This window comes from Falco peregrinus, chromosome Z, assembly GCF_023634155.1.
Source record: "Falco peregrinus isolate bFalPer1 chromosome Z, bFalPer1.pri, whole genome shotgun sequence".
In the NCBI taxonomy this organism is placed as follows: Eukaryota; Metazoa; Chordata; class Aves; order Falconiformes; family Falconidae; genus Falco; species Falco peregrinus.
This window is the reverse complement of record NC_073739.1, coordinates 70,083,430-70,100,104: the sequence shown is the minus strand read 5'-3', so window position 1 is coordinate 70,100,104 and position 16,675 is coordinate 70,083,430. Positions and strand designations below refer to the sequence as shown.

The following is a 16,675-nucleotide window of genomic DNA, read 5'->3' as shown; positions in this document are numbered from 1 at the left end:
CCACATTTTTGAAAGGCAATACAAAATGTCTTAATATCAAGTTGTAGAGCCATTCTAAGAGAATCCTCAAAAGTCATTCTTCACTCTCCTCACCTCAGTCTACTCTCTTGCCCCTGCTCTGCACCAGTATAAAAGCATTTGCTTCTTAAACCAAGTCAACAGTCTAATCCAGGTTATGACCTGTCCAAACATTAGTTTGTTTTAAAACACCATGGAGCTCCCTAGTGTAATTCTCCATCTGGCTGCATGAACACAAAGGAAAGCTATATTTAGGCAGAAATGACACTGCTATATTATAATGGTTTCACATGATGGTTAAACTCAAGCGTGTGTTTGGATGTTGGAACAGTTCACAATCTTTACTAAATAAGACAAATGCGTTAGTCATGAAACTGAATTCATTGCTTCAAAAACGGCATCTTTAGCAAGTACTTCTTACGACCCTCACACCAAGAGCGCTACAGATTTTTCGGTTTGGCAGAGAAAAAGATGGTATAAGCAAGGGCTGACTAAAACAAATTTTGTTTTCTATATTGGAACATTTTTATTTCAATCTCAACATGTGATCCAACCCCCCAGACTGCTTTGTAGAAACCTCTTCTTTATTAAGCCCCTATTTAAATCCTTTTTGAAGTCTCAATAAATATTAATCAAATTCAGATCAGAAATGCTCTTTGAAGATTGAAAGTTGAAATACTTCACTGGAATACAGTTCTATTTTAGAACGTGCAATACTTCAAGTAATATGACTAGGAACATAAGTTATGTGTGAGAAATACCAGGAAAGGTTAACCTTCTGACAAATAGAAAAGTTTCAATGACAAACTATATTAAATACAACTAAAACCACCTACATCAACAGCCAAATTACTGCGGGTGAATTTACCATCACCACAAGAGCCAACTGTCAGGAAAGCTTGTATTAAACAAGCCTACAGCTTCCTACAGAAAAGTCTAGGCTGCAGAACTCCTTTCAGTACATTTATGTTATTTAACAGGTGTCTTCCATTTTATACAGCAAAATAGGATTGTGGAGCTAGCTGAATACAAACCATTACGCATCACCAACATCTCTTATCCAAAGGGCCTAGTTAAAAAAAATAAAACCTAAAAAAAATGAACTGTATTTTGTCTTAACTGTCATTTCTCAGTTTTTGCAGAAGACAAAATGCTTAAGCCATGGTCTACTACAATAGATTTCTATTACCAGCTGACAGGCCAAAGAAAACACAAGCAATGTTTTTTAAGGTTTCCTACTTAGTTGCTAGAGCCAGTAAAGCTTCAGACTAGCAGGAAAACATAGAATCACTTAGGTTGGAAAAGACCAAGTCTATCACCAAGTCAAGTTCAACCATTAACCTGTCCAATGGCAGCCTGTAAAAGCAACCGGTTTAAAGTGACTTAAAAATAGCAAAACTTCTTCATGGAAGCAAAATTCCCATGATTGCTTTTCAGAGAGTAAGAAAGAGGGGAGGAATGCACTATATGGTATGAGTGTACCAAGCACCATCCAGAGGTATAAAGGCATGGTTCTTTGTCTACAACCTTTGACTTATGGCATTTAAACACTGTATTAGAAAACCGAGCATATTATAAATGCTGTGATTCTTCTCTTGAGATTGGGATGTATGTACTGGTCACCTACGTGACTGTAGTAAGAAAAATGTACAATGTTTAGCACCTATTTCCTATGTGTCACATGGTTTACCAAAGATACTTGGCAATATATGTTAACAACTGTGTCATGTTATGCTCTGCACCCAGCCCTCATAAAAAAAAAGTGTACTTCATTTATAAAAAAAGTGTACTCCTAAAATTAGAGAAAATAACCACTCTGCATATAACACATTAGCACAGCCCCTTATGAACTAAGAGTAATTTGTTCAAGGTCCAGCAATGGAGAGAATTAAGACTCATTCTGAAGGAGATTAACATTTTAAAAGTGTAAAAACTAAAACATATGCAAGTGAAAATACATTCACAGACATCCATTTCAAATTATAAGTGCAATACAGTAACAGTAACACACAGGCAATAACTAGACAGTAATAGCACATAAATGAAGGAACCTGTCTCCATTCCCCTTGCTGTCTTGCCACTTACTCCAATATACATTTTCCTGCCTATTCTGGCAAAAACATTTGTAAACCATATCAGAGCCAGCAACCCAAAAGAGGCTACTTTCCAGCTAGGCTTCCTCAGCAGTCCAGTGACAAACTGGCACTCTGAGTTGGCTCCCTGCAGGGTAAAACATGGGACCATTGCAAAGGGGTGGAAATGAGAGGGCAGGAGAGCTGGGTCACACTGACCCTGACTGAAATCAGCTCAACCAGTGATGGAACTGCAATCTTTTGACCAGCTATTTGATTTGCCAACAACCAAAGCTAGGTAGCATGTATAGCAGCCCTTTCTTTCAATTAACTCAGCCCTGATATAACTAAAAATTATCTATAAAATTACTAAATAGCTAATTCATATGTAAATAAATGAACAGGACAAAAAGAAGTAAAGTCCATCCATCAGAAATTAATTTTTTTATTAATTTAACGACCACACATTAGTGTACAGGATCCTTACAAGTAATTTTTCTTGAGGTAGTACATTATGTTCTGAAGTCAACTCAAACAATTAGCAGTCCTATAACATCAAGTAAAACAAAAAAAAAGAGAATGTACAACTCTTTATTTTCCCCACCTGCTATTTGAACTAGTCCTTCCAAAGACCTAACTGAACAAGATGTTGTTCTTAAAGGGTTTTTATTCTCAGCCTTTACTGTCAAGCATCCTTCTCAGTTTAAGGATACTTTCATGATATGCCATAAGATTTGGAGGACACCATTCAGGGAACTATAAAACATTTTGACATACATACAGAAACCAAGATATTTGTAACAAAACACATTGTTGTATCTTAATTCTTTACAAAACTCCTGAAGCAAAATCTGACAGGCAATTACGATCCCTTAAAATCAGCACATTTAAATTTTGAAAGATACAGGCATCAACATGTTCAATGAGGCTAATGCAAGGGATACTGAATTACTGTTTCAAAATTAAATTCCCTGAACCATAAAGATACTTGAAACAAAGGGGATGGAGGCAAATATTGGGTTCGTCTGCAACAATAGCAAGGCTTTGTTTAAAAGCAAATGGACAAAGGTATTAAATCAGGAAACTGCAGGCTTTGTTCCCTGCAGCTTTCTCTATAAAGAGAAATATTATTATGAAAAAATAATTTCTAAATACAAAGGTTTTATTATTTAAGTAAAAGCAACCAGGTATATTTAACAGTAGAACTGGATGATAAACAAAACATCAAAACTGTAACTTTAAAAAAATTTAATACAATCGTATTTTACACTATCCACATCACAATATATAATGTCATTTAATAAAGGGAATCCTGGGCACTGTGACAGTGGAAAAGGCCCCAGGTTTTATTTGTAAAAACTGCTTAGATTATCTATGTAAATTACTAGCTATTGCTAGTACTATACTATGTATATAAATAATAGAATTTTCTATATTTACAAGCTGCATTATTAGAAAGTCTTAGTGAAGTTATGGGGAAAATCTCCTAGATCAAGTCAGAAACATGTTCTTGTAACTTGCTAGATAGACTTGCATTAAAGTATTTACACGAATCTCTAGCTGTCATCTACCAGTACAGACCTGCTAGCAGAAACCAGGTTTCTGCAGGATGGCAAAAGTGCTGGTTTGCTGCCACCATGTCTACTATTTTAGAAGATGGTTCCTGTCCCAGCCAGTTTATAACAGTAATTTGCAGCAAGAGAAAGGGAATGAAGACAGTTTCATAGATGAATGCTAAAACTAAACAAGCCAAATATGACAGAAAATCACAGTGGAGCATTTCATCTCAACACAACACCCAGGAGAAATGAAAATGCACCTGGGCATTTTGCTTATTATCCCTCATATGCAGCAAAAGGTTGAAAGTATTGTTGAGGAAAAATCTCTCAAAGGCTGCATGGCATACAGACATCAGATCCAAAGGAAATCACAGACTGTCAAAAGAATGAAATAAAAAAAAAAAGAGTTAATTACCTGTGTATAATTCACAAGGCTAGAAAAATGCCAGAACATGTGCTTTCACTTATTTTTTTAAATTAACTTTTCAAGCACAGCTATAATGAGTGACAAAATTTAAATGTAAAATATTGTCATAAGTGACAAAAATCAAAATAATAAAATATCAGTATTTATATATTTATAGTATTTATTTATAGTTCATATGGTTTATAGTTCCTTATAGGTCTTCAAATAGTACTACAGAGTTATTCTGGGATTAGATGCAAATATTCTATTTGGTCATAAAAGTGCTAGGAATTAAACAGAAGCAACAGAAGCAGCTAGCAATATAAAAATTTAGAAACTATCAATTCCTGCCCTACTGATTACTAAGAAGAAAATCCAAATTTTTTCTAAACTAAATCTCATCATTTTCCAGAAACTTCACTTCATCTACCACTATCAATCACCTTTAGAAGGACAGAAGAAAGTACTTGTCAGGCACGACTCCTCTACATCGGGATATTAAAAAATACATATAAATTAATATACACTGACTGAACTTCTACTTAAGAATCGGTATTTTACCCATGCTTCTCTAGTTCCTCTACATATTTAAATAAGGGGTTTTTTTAAGTAAACAAGACACATTTTTGAAGAGTTAATTAAAAAAAAAAACACTACATAGCATACATCCAGTGAATATAACAGCTTTTCACTTCACAAGTTCTCTTAAGTTCTATTTCATGCATAGAAGGAATAGACCCTCTAAACTGAAATCCAAAGACAGATAACACATAAATTATCCCTCATCTCCAATCAGGTCTCATCAGTTAGGTCCAATTGATCCCACCTAAGTTTAGGTACCTAACCTCAAGCACTTAGAGGAAGACCTCAGTCACCCTGTAGCCTTGCAGGCTGCTCCTGCACTGGCACACTCACAGTGCCAGGGAATGTTCCAGACACCGGCACCCGAGCAGCATTACTCTGTGTCTTACAGGGTGGTCCTTGGCATAGCTGGGGGCAGGCAGCGCTCTCCCAGTTTGTCCATAGCCACCCTGTTCAGGAAGGCAAAAGCGCCACAAAACAGTTCAGATACATTATGTATCTATAGCGTCACCAGCTAGCAACAGCAACCTCCAAGTTGCAATTTAAGCTCTTAAGTGAGCTGAATTAAGTTGATACCTTTCTCCTTACATTGTGAAAAGTCCTTGAATAAGTACAGACCTTGAATAAGTACAGATTCATATCTTGGCTAACTCCATTAAGTGCCTAAAGTCACACAGGATCATATATAGGCATCACTTAAACCATGTTTTCTACTTAAGGAAAATACAAATACACATATAGATGCTTCTATACTCTACAGTTGTTCCATGAATACTCCATTTTTTATTTATAAATATATACCTACATAAATATGCACACATTCAAACACAGATGGATACTACATTGTTACAATTCAATATCCTCAAGTAACAATAATTCAAACAAAAAGACTCTCAAAATTATTAAACTATGTACAGTTTAAACACAATCCCTCTTGCACACACTAAGAAAAATCTGCACTAAATTAGTAACAATTTCAAAACTGATCTCCCGCTTTGCCAAATAATAACCAGTTGTTGGAAAATAATGTTTGCCAGAACCAAAGGGAAATAGCTAAATTAAAGATAAATTGCAATTTAAACAAAAGCAACTACTGAAAACATTCTTCAAAGAACTTCCTCCCCAATGCGAGAGGACAACTAGATGCATCACCAGGAAGCAACAACTCTACCAGTAAGTAAGGAAAAACAGTAATAAATAAAGCTAGCAACAAAAATTAAATTAAAGATTAAAATTAGCATGTTACTTCAAACAGCAGTTTATGGGAGGGTGGTTAAACACTGTAAAACACTCTCTGCACCTTTTTTTTTTATTACTATTCCTGCAGAAATGTTATGAGGCCTGCAAAACAAACCATGTGTTCTGACAAATAAGAGAGAAGCTGCAACATGTGCTTTTCCCAAAAAATGGAGGTAAGAAGTCCATACTTGTTCAAAGTCTCTTCTGTTTCAGCTCATGTGTCCTAACACTTGAGTAACAGTTCATACACCCTTAGACTAATTTTAGTGAGCATATCATGTGCAAGGCATTCTCAATAAGCTAACAGCAAGGAAGTTATATATACGCACACAATAGACAGGAATGCTAAACACTGAAAAACATGTAAAAGTGATTAGACATTTTGACTAGAAATCATTACCCTATATGTACTATAGAATTTCACTTACAGTGGGAAGCCTTCCTATTTTCTCTGCATTTTTGCATGACTGAAAACACTCCACCTAATCAAAGCTAGCAATTATGAATTTTTTTTAATCTCAGTTTTATTTGGAGAACACTGGTATTGGTCATTGACTTTGAAAGAGTAAGCACTATATGGAATTGCTACTTATACCTGGCATGCAAATTATACCCAAGACTGATACCAAATAGTTATTTTCAGCCTGCAAGGAACAGTAGGATTAAGTACTCACTACATACTCCTAGTTTCATCATAAACATTTTCTAGTGATTTTGCCTATACTTAATTCCAAAATCCAACTGTGTAAGGCGTTCAGATCACTGCTATGGAAGAGTCAACATTCCCAATGCAATATACTAGTAGTCTAACAGAATTTTAGACTTTTTTGTAGGAGCCAGAAACAAAAGCTGAATTCATATACTGCCAGATTATCTACTGAATCAATCCTTCTAATTTTCTAACTGTTGAGATATGTATTTGCTTTAAATAAGGTCAGATATCAGGCCAAGACGTTAAGAAGGCAAAGACTGCCCGTTTTTTTTCCATCTCTCTGTACCCAAAGCATTCCACCAAAGATATATGGACTAGTGAAACAAAATGAAAAATAAATAAGTTTCCCATCCATCGAGAAAGGTTCCACACCAATGAACTGTACGGTCAAATCCAAGTCTGAGCTACCTTCTGTATTCCAACTGTGTCTGTAGTTTTAATGGTATGCAACTACAGAATGGCCAAGACTGGAATGAACCCCTAGAGATCACCTAATCCAAACACACTGCTCAATGCAGGGTCAGCTAAAGCAGGTTGCTCACATTATTGTCCAGTTCAGAGTACAGTCCAGGTTCTGAATATCAACAAGGATGGAAAGTCCACACCATTCTCTGGTCATCTGCCATCTATCAGGTTGGCCAAGCATGATTTCCCCCTTGCTAATCAACGCCAGACATTCCCAATAATCTTGTGCTTCCCATGTTTCAAAATGGTTTTCAGGATTATTTGCTTCATCACCTTCCCAGGGACAGATCTGAAGTTGATGGGCCTGTAAGTCCCTGAATCCTCCTCCTTACCCTTCATGAAGATAAGAAGTGACACTTGCTTTCTAGCAGCCCTCAGGAACCACCCCCAAGTCATCATGACCTTTCAAATGCAGTTGAAGAGTCTTTGCTCATCACCCACCAGTTCCCTCAGCACTCATGGATGCACATCATCAGGTTCCATTAACTTCTATATGCCATGTTTGTATAAACATTTCAGTCCAATCCTCATCCACCAAGGGTAAGTCTTCCTTGCTCCAGACTCTCCTTCTGTTTTCATGGGCCTGAGGTTCCTGAAGGCAAGTCTTATCTCTAAAGACTGAGACGAAGAAGACATTGGGTACCTGGGCCTGTTCTGCATCCTTTGTCACTAGATTCTCTATCCCATTCAGCAGAAGACACACATTTTTCCCAGTCTTCTTTTTGCTGCCAATACACCTGTAGAAGCTCTTCTTGCAGTCCCTCTCATCCCTGGTCAGATTCAATTCCAGGTGGGTTTTGGCTTTCCTAATCCCACCTCACATACTCAGACAGGTCTCTACAGTCTTCCTGGGTCACATGACCCTGCTCCCACCTCTTCTACATTTCCATTTTACATTTGAATTTTGTCAGAAGCTCTCTGTACATCTACGCAGAACTACTACCACCTTTCCTTGATTTCCTCATCAGCATGAGCCATTCTTGAGTTTGGAGGAGGTAACTTGAAAAAAATGCAACCAGCTCTCCGGGACCCCTCTTCCCTCTAACGCACATTACTTCTCCTAGGCTATTCCATAATATAACTCAGCCTATTAAACTGGTGAAATGTTTCTGCCAAATACAGGTGTTGGATCTTCCACTAAACCTCTTCATTAACATTCTATCATGTAAGTAACATCAGTTTTATTGACTGAAAATTGAAATGCAATTTTGACACGATGATCTTAACCTTTTGCCATGTTAGCTCATCAAAATGAATTAGCAAGATGATCTGAAAACAATTCTATTACTTTAGCACTTTTGTAACTCATTAGTAATCAAATATTTATCATAATCTAAACCCGAAAGACATGGGTAAATTGAACAAATAGAAACATTGCAAGAACATGTCAGAAAGGCTTTTCAACTTCATTTAAATAGGTATTAGATTTCTGATCCATCTGCTAAATATTTTTTTTATAACACTTAACTTACCAGTACATTAAACACACTTTTTAAAGGAGTGTGCCTCATCATCTGACACTGACACCTCACAACATCTAGCTTAGATAGCTAAGGAATCACATACTACACATGCTGAAGTGATGCTGGCATATTAGCATTTGGGGGGGGGGGGGGGGGGGGGGGGAAAGGAAGTCTCAACTGCCAAAATATGCAATAAGTAGCACTTCATAGAAGTGATTTTTTTTTAACACATTAGAAAATAAGTCATTCCCAAAGATTAATTCCTCTAGAAAAGTAAAAAGTTCCATGAAAATTCATCTGTTACCTGGCCTGCTCATAGCACTTTGAGATGTCTTTACTTAATTTGCTGCTGTGAAAGCTAAAGAAAGACTAAAACCTTATTAAACAGTCTAATTTACTCACCAAGTGACATTACTAATTATTTTAACACGGGCAAATCCCTGTAAGCTTGGCCAAAACATAAGAGTGTTCCGGCTGAAAACACGATCTTCCCAAACCAGCACCAGCTTTAGAGATGAAGATACTTTTTTCAATGCAATATGGAATAATAAAGAAATAAAATCCGAAGTGAAAGCAGTAGTAACTTTATTTAGCAAAATTGAAAAATTAAATGCAAATCAATAAGAATTTAAATGCAATAGTGTCTATTTCCAAAAGAGAACGAAAGTAGTTAGCTGGGCATGTTTGCATCTCTGCAGGGTACACTGAGAAGAACTCTATCGCCACCCTCAGGACCAGCTACAACAGCGCCTATAGCTCAAAAACGGCACGAGGGGATTGCAAAGCAATTTACATGATTCTGCAACTCGGTTATGTTGAAGACAGTAGTCCGACAGAAGCTTTTCTTCTCCTTGCCGTTAGCTCTCTACATGTCACATGTCTGAGGACATTATACTGCAAAGTTTAAGCTCGTCTAAACCTGTCCTTAAGCTTGTGTCCACAGCCAAAGACTACCTACCTACCAGCCAAAATACACTGTAATTGCAGACTGCCGTCTCCAAAATACTGAGGCTGAACACGTGAGCTTTTATCCTTTTGGATTATGACAGATTTAAACAGTGTAGGACTATCAACACAAAAAAAACCCAAACAACAACCAACCACTAATCTGAATTATGGTTGTTGGCTTTTTTTAATTTTGGAGGTTTTGTTTGTGATTGGGTTTGGGTTTTTCTGGGGGGTGTGTGTTTTGGTTTTTTTTTAATTCCAGTATATGGGAGTACATCTATACCAGTGTCTCAAGCTGGATAACCCACCAGCACTGTAAGTTTAATATAAACCAAACCAGTTTCTCCTCTGGAATATTCTCCATTCTTTCCACCAACAGTCAATATTCTGCTTCCCAAAAGACTGTGCATAAGTTTGTATATGTTTGTTTAATTGCTCCTTCCCACACATCAGAAAAAGCACACAAGTGTGACACTTCTTCCACACACCTGTCTTCTTTCAGTCCTGACTGCAAGATCACTCATTCACAAGTCATGTTCAAAACTGCATATTGATCAAGTTTTGAGGTCAGAATTTCCTAAACCGTATCTTCCACATTAACAGACCCACAGGGATAATCAACCTAATTCAACACCTGTTTCCAACAGTCTCCCCATCTTTCTTCCCATCCCACAAAATGACTAAAATCTAGATTAGAAACTGTTCTCTTCATTACCATTTTTCTTCTGCAATTGTCTCAGCCCCACCCTAACAGGTTCATGCACACACATTACAGCAGGTACAAACACTCCTCAAGTATCTCCCACAAAAACTGAAAACCCAGAGGGCTGCCACCTGCAAAACAATTCACCCATGGCACTCCTGAGCTTGCCAATGGCAAGGGAAGCAGGCTGTATAAATTCTGACCCCCAAGAAGTCCATCCGTTATTCACAGAATGGTTGGGGTTGGAAGGGACTTCTGCAGATCTAGTCCAAGCCCCTGCTAAAGCAGCTTCACTGAGAGCAGGCTGCACAGAATCACATCCAGGAGGGTTTTGAAGGTCTCCAGAGGAGACTCCACAACCTCTCTATTGCCCTCAAAGAAGTTCCTCTTCATATTCAGATTGAACTTCCTGTGCTGCAGTTTGTGCCCATTGCCCCTTGTTCTGTCACAGGCACCTCTGCAAAGAGCCTGGTCCCCTCCTCTTGACACTCGCCCCTAAGATAGTTGCATGCATTGATCAGATCCCCTCTCAGTCTTCTCTTCTCCTGGCTACACAGGCCCAGCTCTCTCAGCCTTTCCTCAGAAGGGACATGCTCCAGGCCCCTCATCATCCTTATGATCTGTTTAAAACGTGCAACTTCTGAAAATATATGTAAACTCATGCTTCTGTACAATAAATTGACATTTGTTTGCATCAAACAGCATCCCATCTCTCATCGCAGCAATCCTGTACCATGCTGTGGTTACCAAAGTAGGCAACAGCAGCTCACTTTGCAGCTACAGCTTGTTTCAGTTCCTCTCCAATCTGAGCAGAACAGATCTGCAGCAGGTCCACTTGAATTTGTGCACTAGGCAGTGTTTAAGGCAATTATCAATATATCTGTTCCTTACACTCTGCAGAGCTGCCTTCCAGCAGGTCAACCCCTACCCTACCCTACTCCCTAGGTCCTTTACACTTGCCCCTGTTGAACTCCATCAGGTTCCTCTCCACCCAACTCTCCAGCCTGCCCAGGTCTCACTGAATGGCAGCGCAGCCTTCGGGTGTGTCAGCCACTCCTCCTGGCTCTGCATCATCAGTAAACTTACTGAGGGTGCACACTGTCCCTTCATCCAGGTGACTGATGAATAAAACGAACAGGACTGGACCCAGCGCTGACCCCTGGGGAACACCGTGAGCTACAGGCCTCCAGCTGGACTGTGCTGCTGATCACAACCCTCTGAGCTCTGCCTTTCAGCCAGTTCTCAATCGCCATCAGTGTCGACTCATCCAGCCATGGCACCTGAGCTTACCTGTGACAATGTTATGGGAGACAGTGTCAAAAGCCTTGCTGAGGTCAAGGGAGACAACATCCACTGCTCTCCCCCCATCTACCCAGCCAGTCATTCCATCACAGAAAGTTATCAGGTTGGCATGGTTTCCCCTTGATGAATCCCTGTTGACTACTCCTGGTAACCTTCTTTTCCTCCACATGCTTACAGATAACCTCCAGGATAAGCTGTTCCATCACCTTTCCAGGGATGGAGGTGGGGTTGACAAGCCTGTAGTTTCCTGGCTCCTGCATCTGGCCCATTTTGAAGACTGGAGTGGAGGCTTTCCTCCAGTCCTCAGGCACCTCGCCTGTTCTCCATGACCTTCCAAAGATGGTGGAGGGTGGCTTGGCAATAACACCCCAACAGGGTCCATGGAGTTGTGAGTGTCAGGTTTGCTTAAGTGATCTCTAACAGAATCCTCCTCGACAAAAGAATAGTCTTTCTTTCTCTAGACCTCCTCGCTTGCCTCCAGGGTCTGGGAAACTGCAGAGCCAACCTTGGCAGTAAAAACTGAAACAAAGAGAAGGCAGAGTTACTGAATGCCTTCTGTATCCTTTGTCACCAGGGCATCCACCTCTTTCAGCAGTGGGCCCACATTTCCCTTAATCATCATTTTGCTGCTGAACTACTTGAAGATGACCTTCTTGTTGTCCTTGACCTCCCTCACCAGACTGAACTCCAAACAGACCTTAGCCTTCCTTGTTCACCTCCCTGCATGTTCTGACCACATCCCTATATTCCTCCCAAACGGCTTGTCCCTTTTCCCATACGTCATAAACTTCCTTCTCCTGTTACACATTTGCCAGAAACTCCTTGCTCATCCTTGCTCATCCAGCCTTCTGCCCCCTTTGCTTAATTTCCCACTCACAGGGATGCACCTATCTTGAGCATCAGCCAGCTCTCTTGGATCCCCTTCTAGAGTCCTAAACCATGGGATTCCTCCAAGTAAATCCTTGAAGAGGCCAAAGTTAGCTCCCCTGAAGTCCAGGGCTGAGATCCTACTTACTGACCTGCTTCCTCCATGCCAGATCCTGAACTCCACCATCTCATGGTCACTAAAGCCAAGGCTTCCCCCAGCCTTCATATCCCCACCCAGTCCTTCTTTGTTTGTGAAGACAACACCTAAGAGCACATCTCGCTTTGCTGGCTCCTTCACCATCTGCATCAAAAAGTTACCATCAATGCTCTGCAGGAACCTCCTGGACTGGATGAGCCTAGCTGTTTCAACTTTCAAGCAGGTACCAGGGAGGATATGAGAACCATGTCCCATATGGTCCCCCATAAGAACCAGGACCTGTGATCATGAGGCTTCCCCCCAAGAAGCACTGACAGTCACTTTACAAGTCAATCACATCTCACTCATCCACAGAAACACTTACTGCACACACAGAGACTAACAAAACCATGGTGGGGGTGTAACACCATCACTGCTTTCCCTTACCACCAAAAACAAGCAACAGACTAATGAAGCCTAAAGGTGGTAATCAGTACTCCAGCTAAGGAACAGCAGATCTGCTTATGAAATCCACCTTTCATCATGTTAATTTTGACATGCATATTACCTCAGAATCTATTTTCCTTAAGAAGTGGAAGTTGAATTTATTACTTTCAATTCTTTCCTTTTTAGCCTCTTCCTTCTTCCCAAGCCTGTTTTCTTTCAGGATTCTCTTCACTCCACAAGCAACACTAATTAAGATGCCATCTTAGTTACTTTCCAGTGCTCTGCCTTTCTTCCGAGTCTCTTCAGTGCAAGTGATACCATCCTTCTGTCCAAATGCTACACCGTCCAATTCAAATCCTTCTTACTGTTACTATGATTTGGTATTTCAGAAAACTATCTACATTAAGTATTTAATTATTCACTTGAGTTTGCTTACATTGTACTCAAGAAACAGACCAAGTCTGAAAAACAATTACAGGAATCACTTTCCACCATAGAGAATATACATTCCTTTCAGTCTGCATCGAGTTCCCTCTAATGGCATGTCAACCTGTTCAAGTTACAAAAGCCTCCCATTGCAAGTTTAGTGTCTACATGAAATCTTTTTCAGCCAGATCTTTTGCTTAAAAGAAAAATAATACCCTGACAGCACCATACTACCATAATTGATTAAACTGTACAGTGTGCTAGAGTAACTGAGGGAAACCACAATTTCAAGTTAGAACTTCCATTACGCCTCAGATGTAAGCATTAACACAAGAGTGTGATAAGCCTCCCAAAAGCTGCATTTTAATTTCTTGTAACTTATTTCTCAGCAGCTCTCATAAGCACTTCTGATGAGATATAGCCCTCACCAAATGCACAGAACAACCTTTTGTTGCTACTAATGGATGGGTTAAGCTTTTGTGTGGTTTTCTGACAGCTAAAGGAAACTCAGTCTCTTAAGACCAAGCAGAGATATTAAAAGCACCAAAAATTACCTGCTACTCAAAATAAATACACAGCAGTTTATCTCCCTGCCCTAAATCACATATACAACAGATTATGTGCTGCTGTTCAAGAGATTTATTGCACTTTATATAATAAATAAAAACAAATAATCAAAAAAGAACACCAAAATCCACAAAGATATACAACATCCAAAATCCAAAACAAAACACAAGGCAAAGGTAAAACGGAAGATAAGACAGAAATAAAAATCAATATCTGTTTAATGTATCTAAGTATAGTAAGTATTACTGATTACCAGATACAGAATGAAAACATTTGGAAATAAATTATGTTTTCTCAAGCTTAAAAACACAACCTCTGTATCTTGAAAAGCACAGAACAGACCTAACTTTCTGCAGGCCACTGTATAATTTATTTCCAGTGTTAAAAACCAAGAAGTTGGTACACTCTTCATTTTAATAATGAAGCTATTAATATTAATGCAACAACTTATGCAACTACTGTTTTAAAGGTATAGATTAATAGGATGGCAGCAGGCTTAAAACTAGTTTAACTTAACTTGGTTTAAATTTAGAGTCAACTTTAAAAGGTTTCAAAATTTTATTCAAGAATTAGAGAACTCAGGAGCACAAAAGGATGCACAGAAGTGAATCACTGCCCCCCTCAACAGTGTCACCATTCAAAAAGGGGAAACTGTATTTAAACATTTGAAAATGAGCTTTTTCTCAAAGATATTTTGCATTTATTATTTTTTAAATCAGACCAGACCACACAGAGTGTGTTTACTATCATATATAAACTTGCCTGCTTTAAACTTCTAAATTGTTGATTCCTCCATATTGGCCAGGGAACTCTTTTTTAGGATGAAAAATTTTAACACAAATAAGTTTAACAGCACAAGAGTGCATACTGATTTATTACAGAATTGTTTCTACTGGGAAAACAACATTATGTCTGATCCAGGCCAATGAATAAAGCAGAGATCCTCACACAAGTAAAATCAGGATACAGATTTAATGTCAAGTATTCTGAAGATTTTAAGGGGACTATTTAAGGGAACTGGTTTTTCCCCCTCCAGAAAAGATCTAATCAAATGTATAGTCTCTCTTTCCCTCTTCTAGCCCTCCCCTGCTTCAAAGGTACTTTCTGCTTGAAGCATAACAGGCTAGTGGAACCATCTTTGCAATATCCTTCCAAAATCGCCAGACTATCAAGATTCAATACTGCTATCAGATGTTCAGAGCAGCTACCTGAACCTCACCTTCCAAACGAATTAGACAAATTAACAGTTCATTAGCTGCTTTGAAGTATTTACCTTGACACTGTACACATGCAAGTTTACTCTTAATAAGAGAAAAGACACATTTACAAGAGAGGAGAAACCTACCAGAGTAGCCAAAGCATTACTGAGAGTGTGGCTTACCTCACTGTATCTTACTAATCCTTTCAATTTTCAGATCCAATTAGTTTCTCCACTCCCCCTTCTATCATTTTTTTGTTACATGAACATAGTAAAATGAGGTAGAATACATATTTCACTTCGAAACTGCCAACACCACCAAAGGAAACAACTTATTTAGTATGAGACAGTAAAGGCAGAAAGAAAGTGATCACTTTTTCGAGTATGAAAAATGTGAATGCAGCTACTAGCAAACTACCTAGCATTTACAGAAAGAATTAAAATACCATTTTGCACATATTCAGTCAATGAAAAAGAATAAGACAACATTAGTACCTCCTATTTTCAGCCAAACTTGCACCCTCATCCTTCAGCTCCTTACTTCTCTTTACACAGTCTTCTAAGAGACTTTCCTTTCTTCTCTTAGTTGCATGCAGCCAGTTAGCATCATCATCATCAGCCAGATCCTTGTCATCGGCAGCTTCTGCTTCAAATTGCTGAGAAGTAGCTTTTGAAACTTTCTCACCGATCTTTCTCTTCCACCCAAAAGAAGCCATTTGGAGAACTAGAGAAAAACATATTTTCAATTCCCAGGTAACATAGCTTTTAAGTACATAGAAGAAAAATACAATCTCACTCATCTCGATCCTAAAACAGTACTATGTAATAGACTTCCACTCCCCCACATAAACTCTGTCCATCAGCTTCGTCAGAGGTGTTAATCAGGCAACGATAAGTTTAAGCTCAGCTGGAACATGTTCTACAGCAAGAAAACGAAAAAAGAAAAAAAAAAAAAGGAAAGAGAAAAAAAGCGCCACAGTTCTGACACACCAGAAAGCCTTAAAACGTTGACGCTAACACAGCACAAACCAGACAAAAGCAGAATTAAAACGATTCGGTCCAAGGTGAGAGACACACCACAGACATGGCCACTACCCGGGCCCGCTGCGAGCTGCGCCAGCCACACCGGCCTCCCGCTGCACAGCCCTAGCCCGCCTCGGCCCAGCCGCCTGCGGGGCAGCTTCCCGGGCGAGGCACCCCCAGGACCTACGGCTCGGCGCTCACCCGGCCGGCAGCGAGGCCCGGCACACCCGGCGGGGAAGCAGCAGGAGCCGAGCCGCCAGCAGAGCTGAGGGAGGCCGCGTCCAGCGCCGGCTCCGTCCGAGGCTCCCCGCGGGAGAGGCCCTGGCCCCGACCCCGACCCACACCCCGCCGCGGCCCGGGCCGCAGGCAGCGCGCAGGAGGCTGTTACCTGCCGCTCACCGCCGGGCGCTTCTCTTCCGGCTGGCAGGCCCGCGCGACCCTTGACCCAGCAGCCAGCAGGAAGCGGAAGGGCGGGGCGGCAGCCGCCGGGGAAAGGAAGGGCAGCGGCAGGGGGCCGCGCGGGGCATGCCGGGTAGCCCGGG

General features: G+C 40.0%; 1 protein-coding gene across 2 annotated transcripts in view; it reads right to left on the bottom strand.

Moving 5' to 3' along the window:
- The window catches only part of TTC33 (tetratricopeptide repeat domain 33), a 48,361-nt gene extending 31,705 nt beyond the window's left edge, over positions 1–16,656 (bottom strand). The window contains exons 1-2 of one of the 2 annotated variants that reach the window (XM_055790249.1): positions 16,522–16,656; positions 15,606–15,834 (exon numbers count right to left, since the gene is read on the bottom strand). In XM_055790249.1, the coding sequence (XP_055646224.1) occupies positions 15,606–15,826 (221 nt within the window). In that variant the 5' untranslated portion in view covers positions 15,827–15,834; positions 16,522–16,656. Of the gene's footprint in view, positions 1–15,605; positions 15,835–16,334; positions 16,480–16,521 lie in introns of those variants that run through there. The other variant, XM_055790250.1, reaches the window with a different exon arrangement.
- Positions 16,657–16,675: the final 19 nt, after the last annotated feature.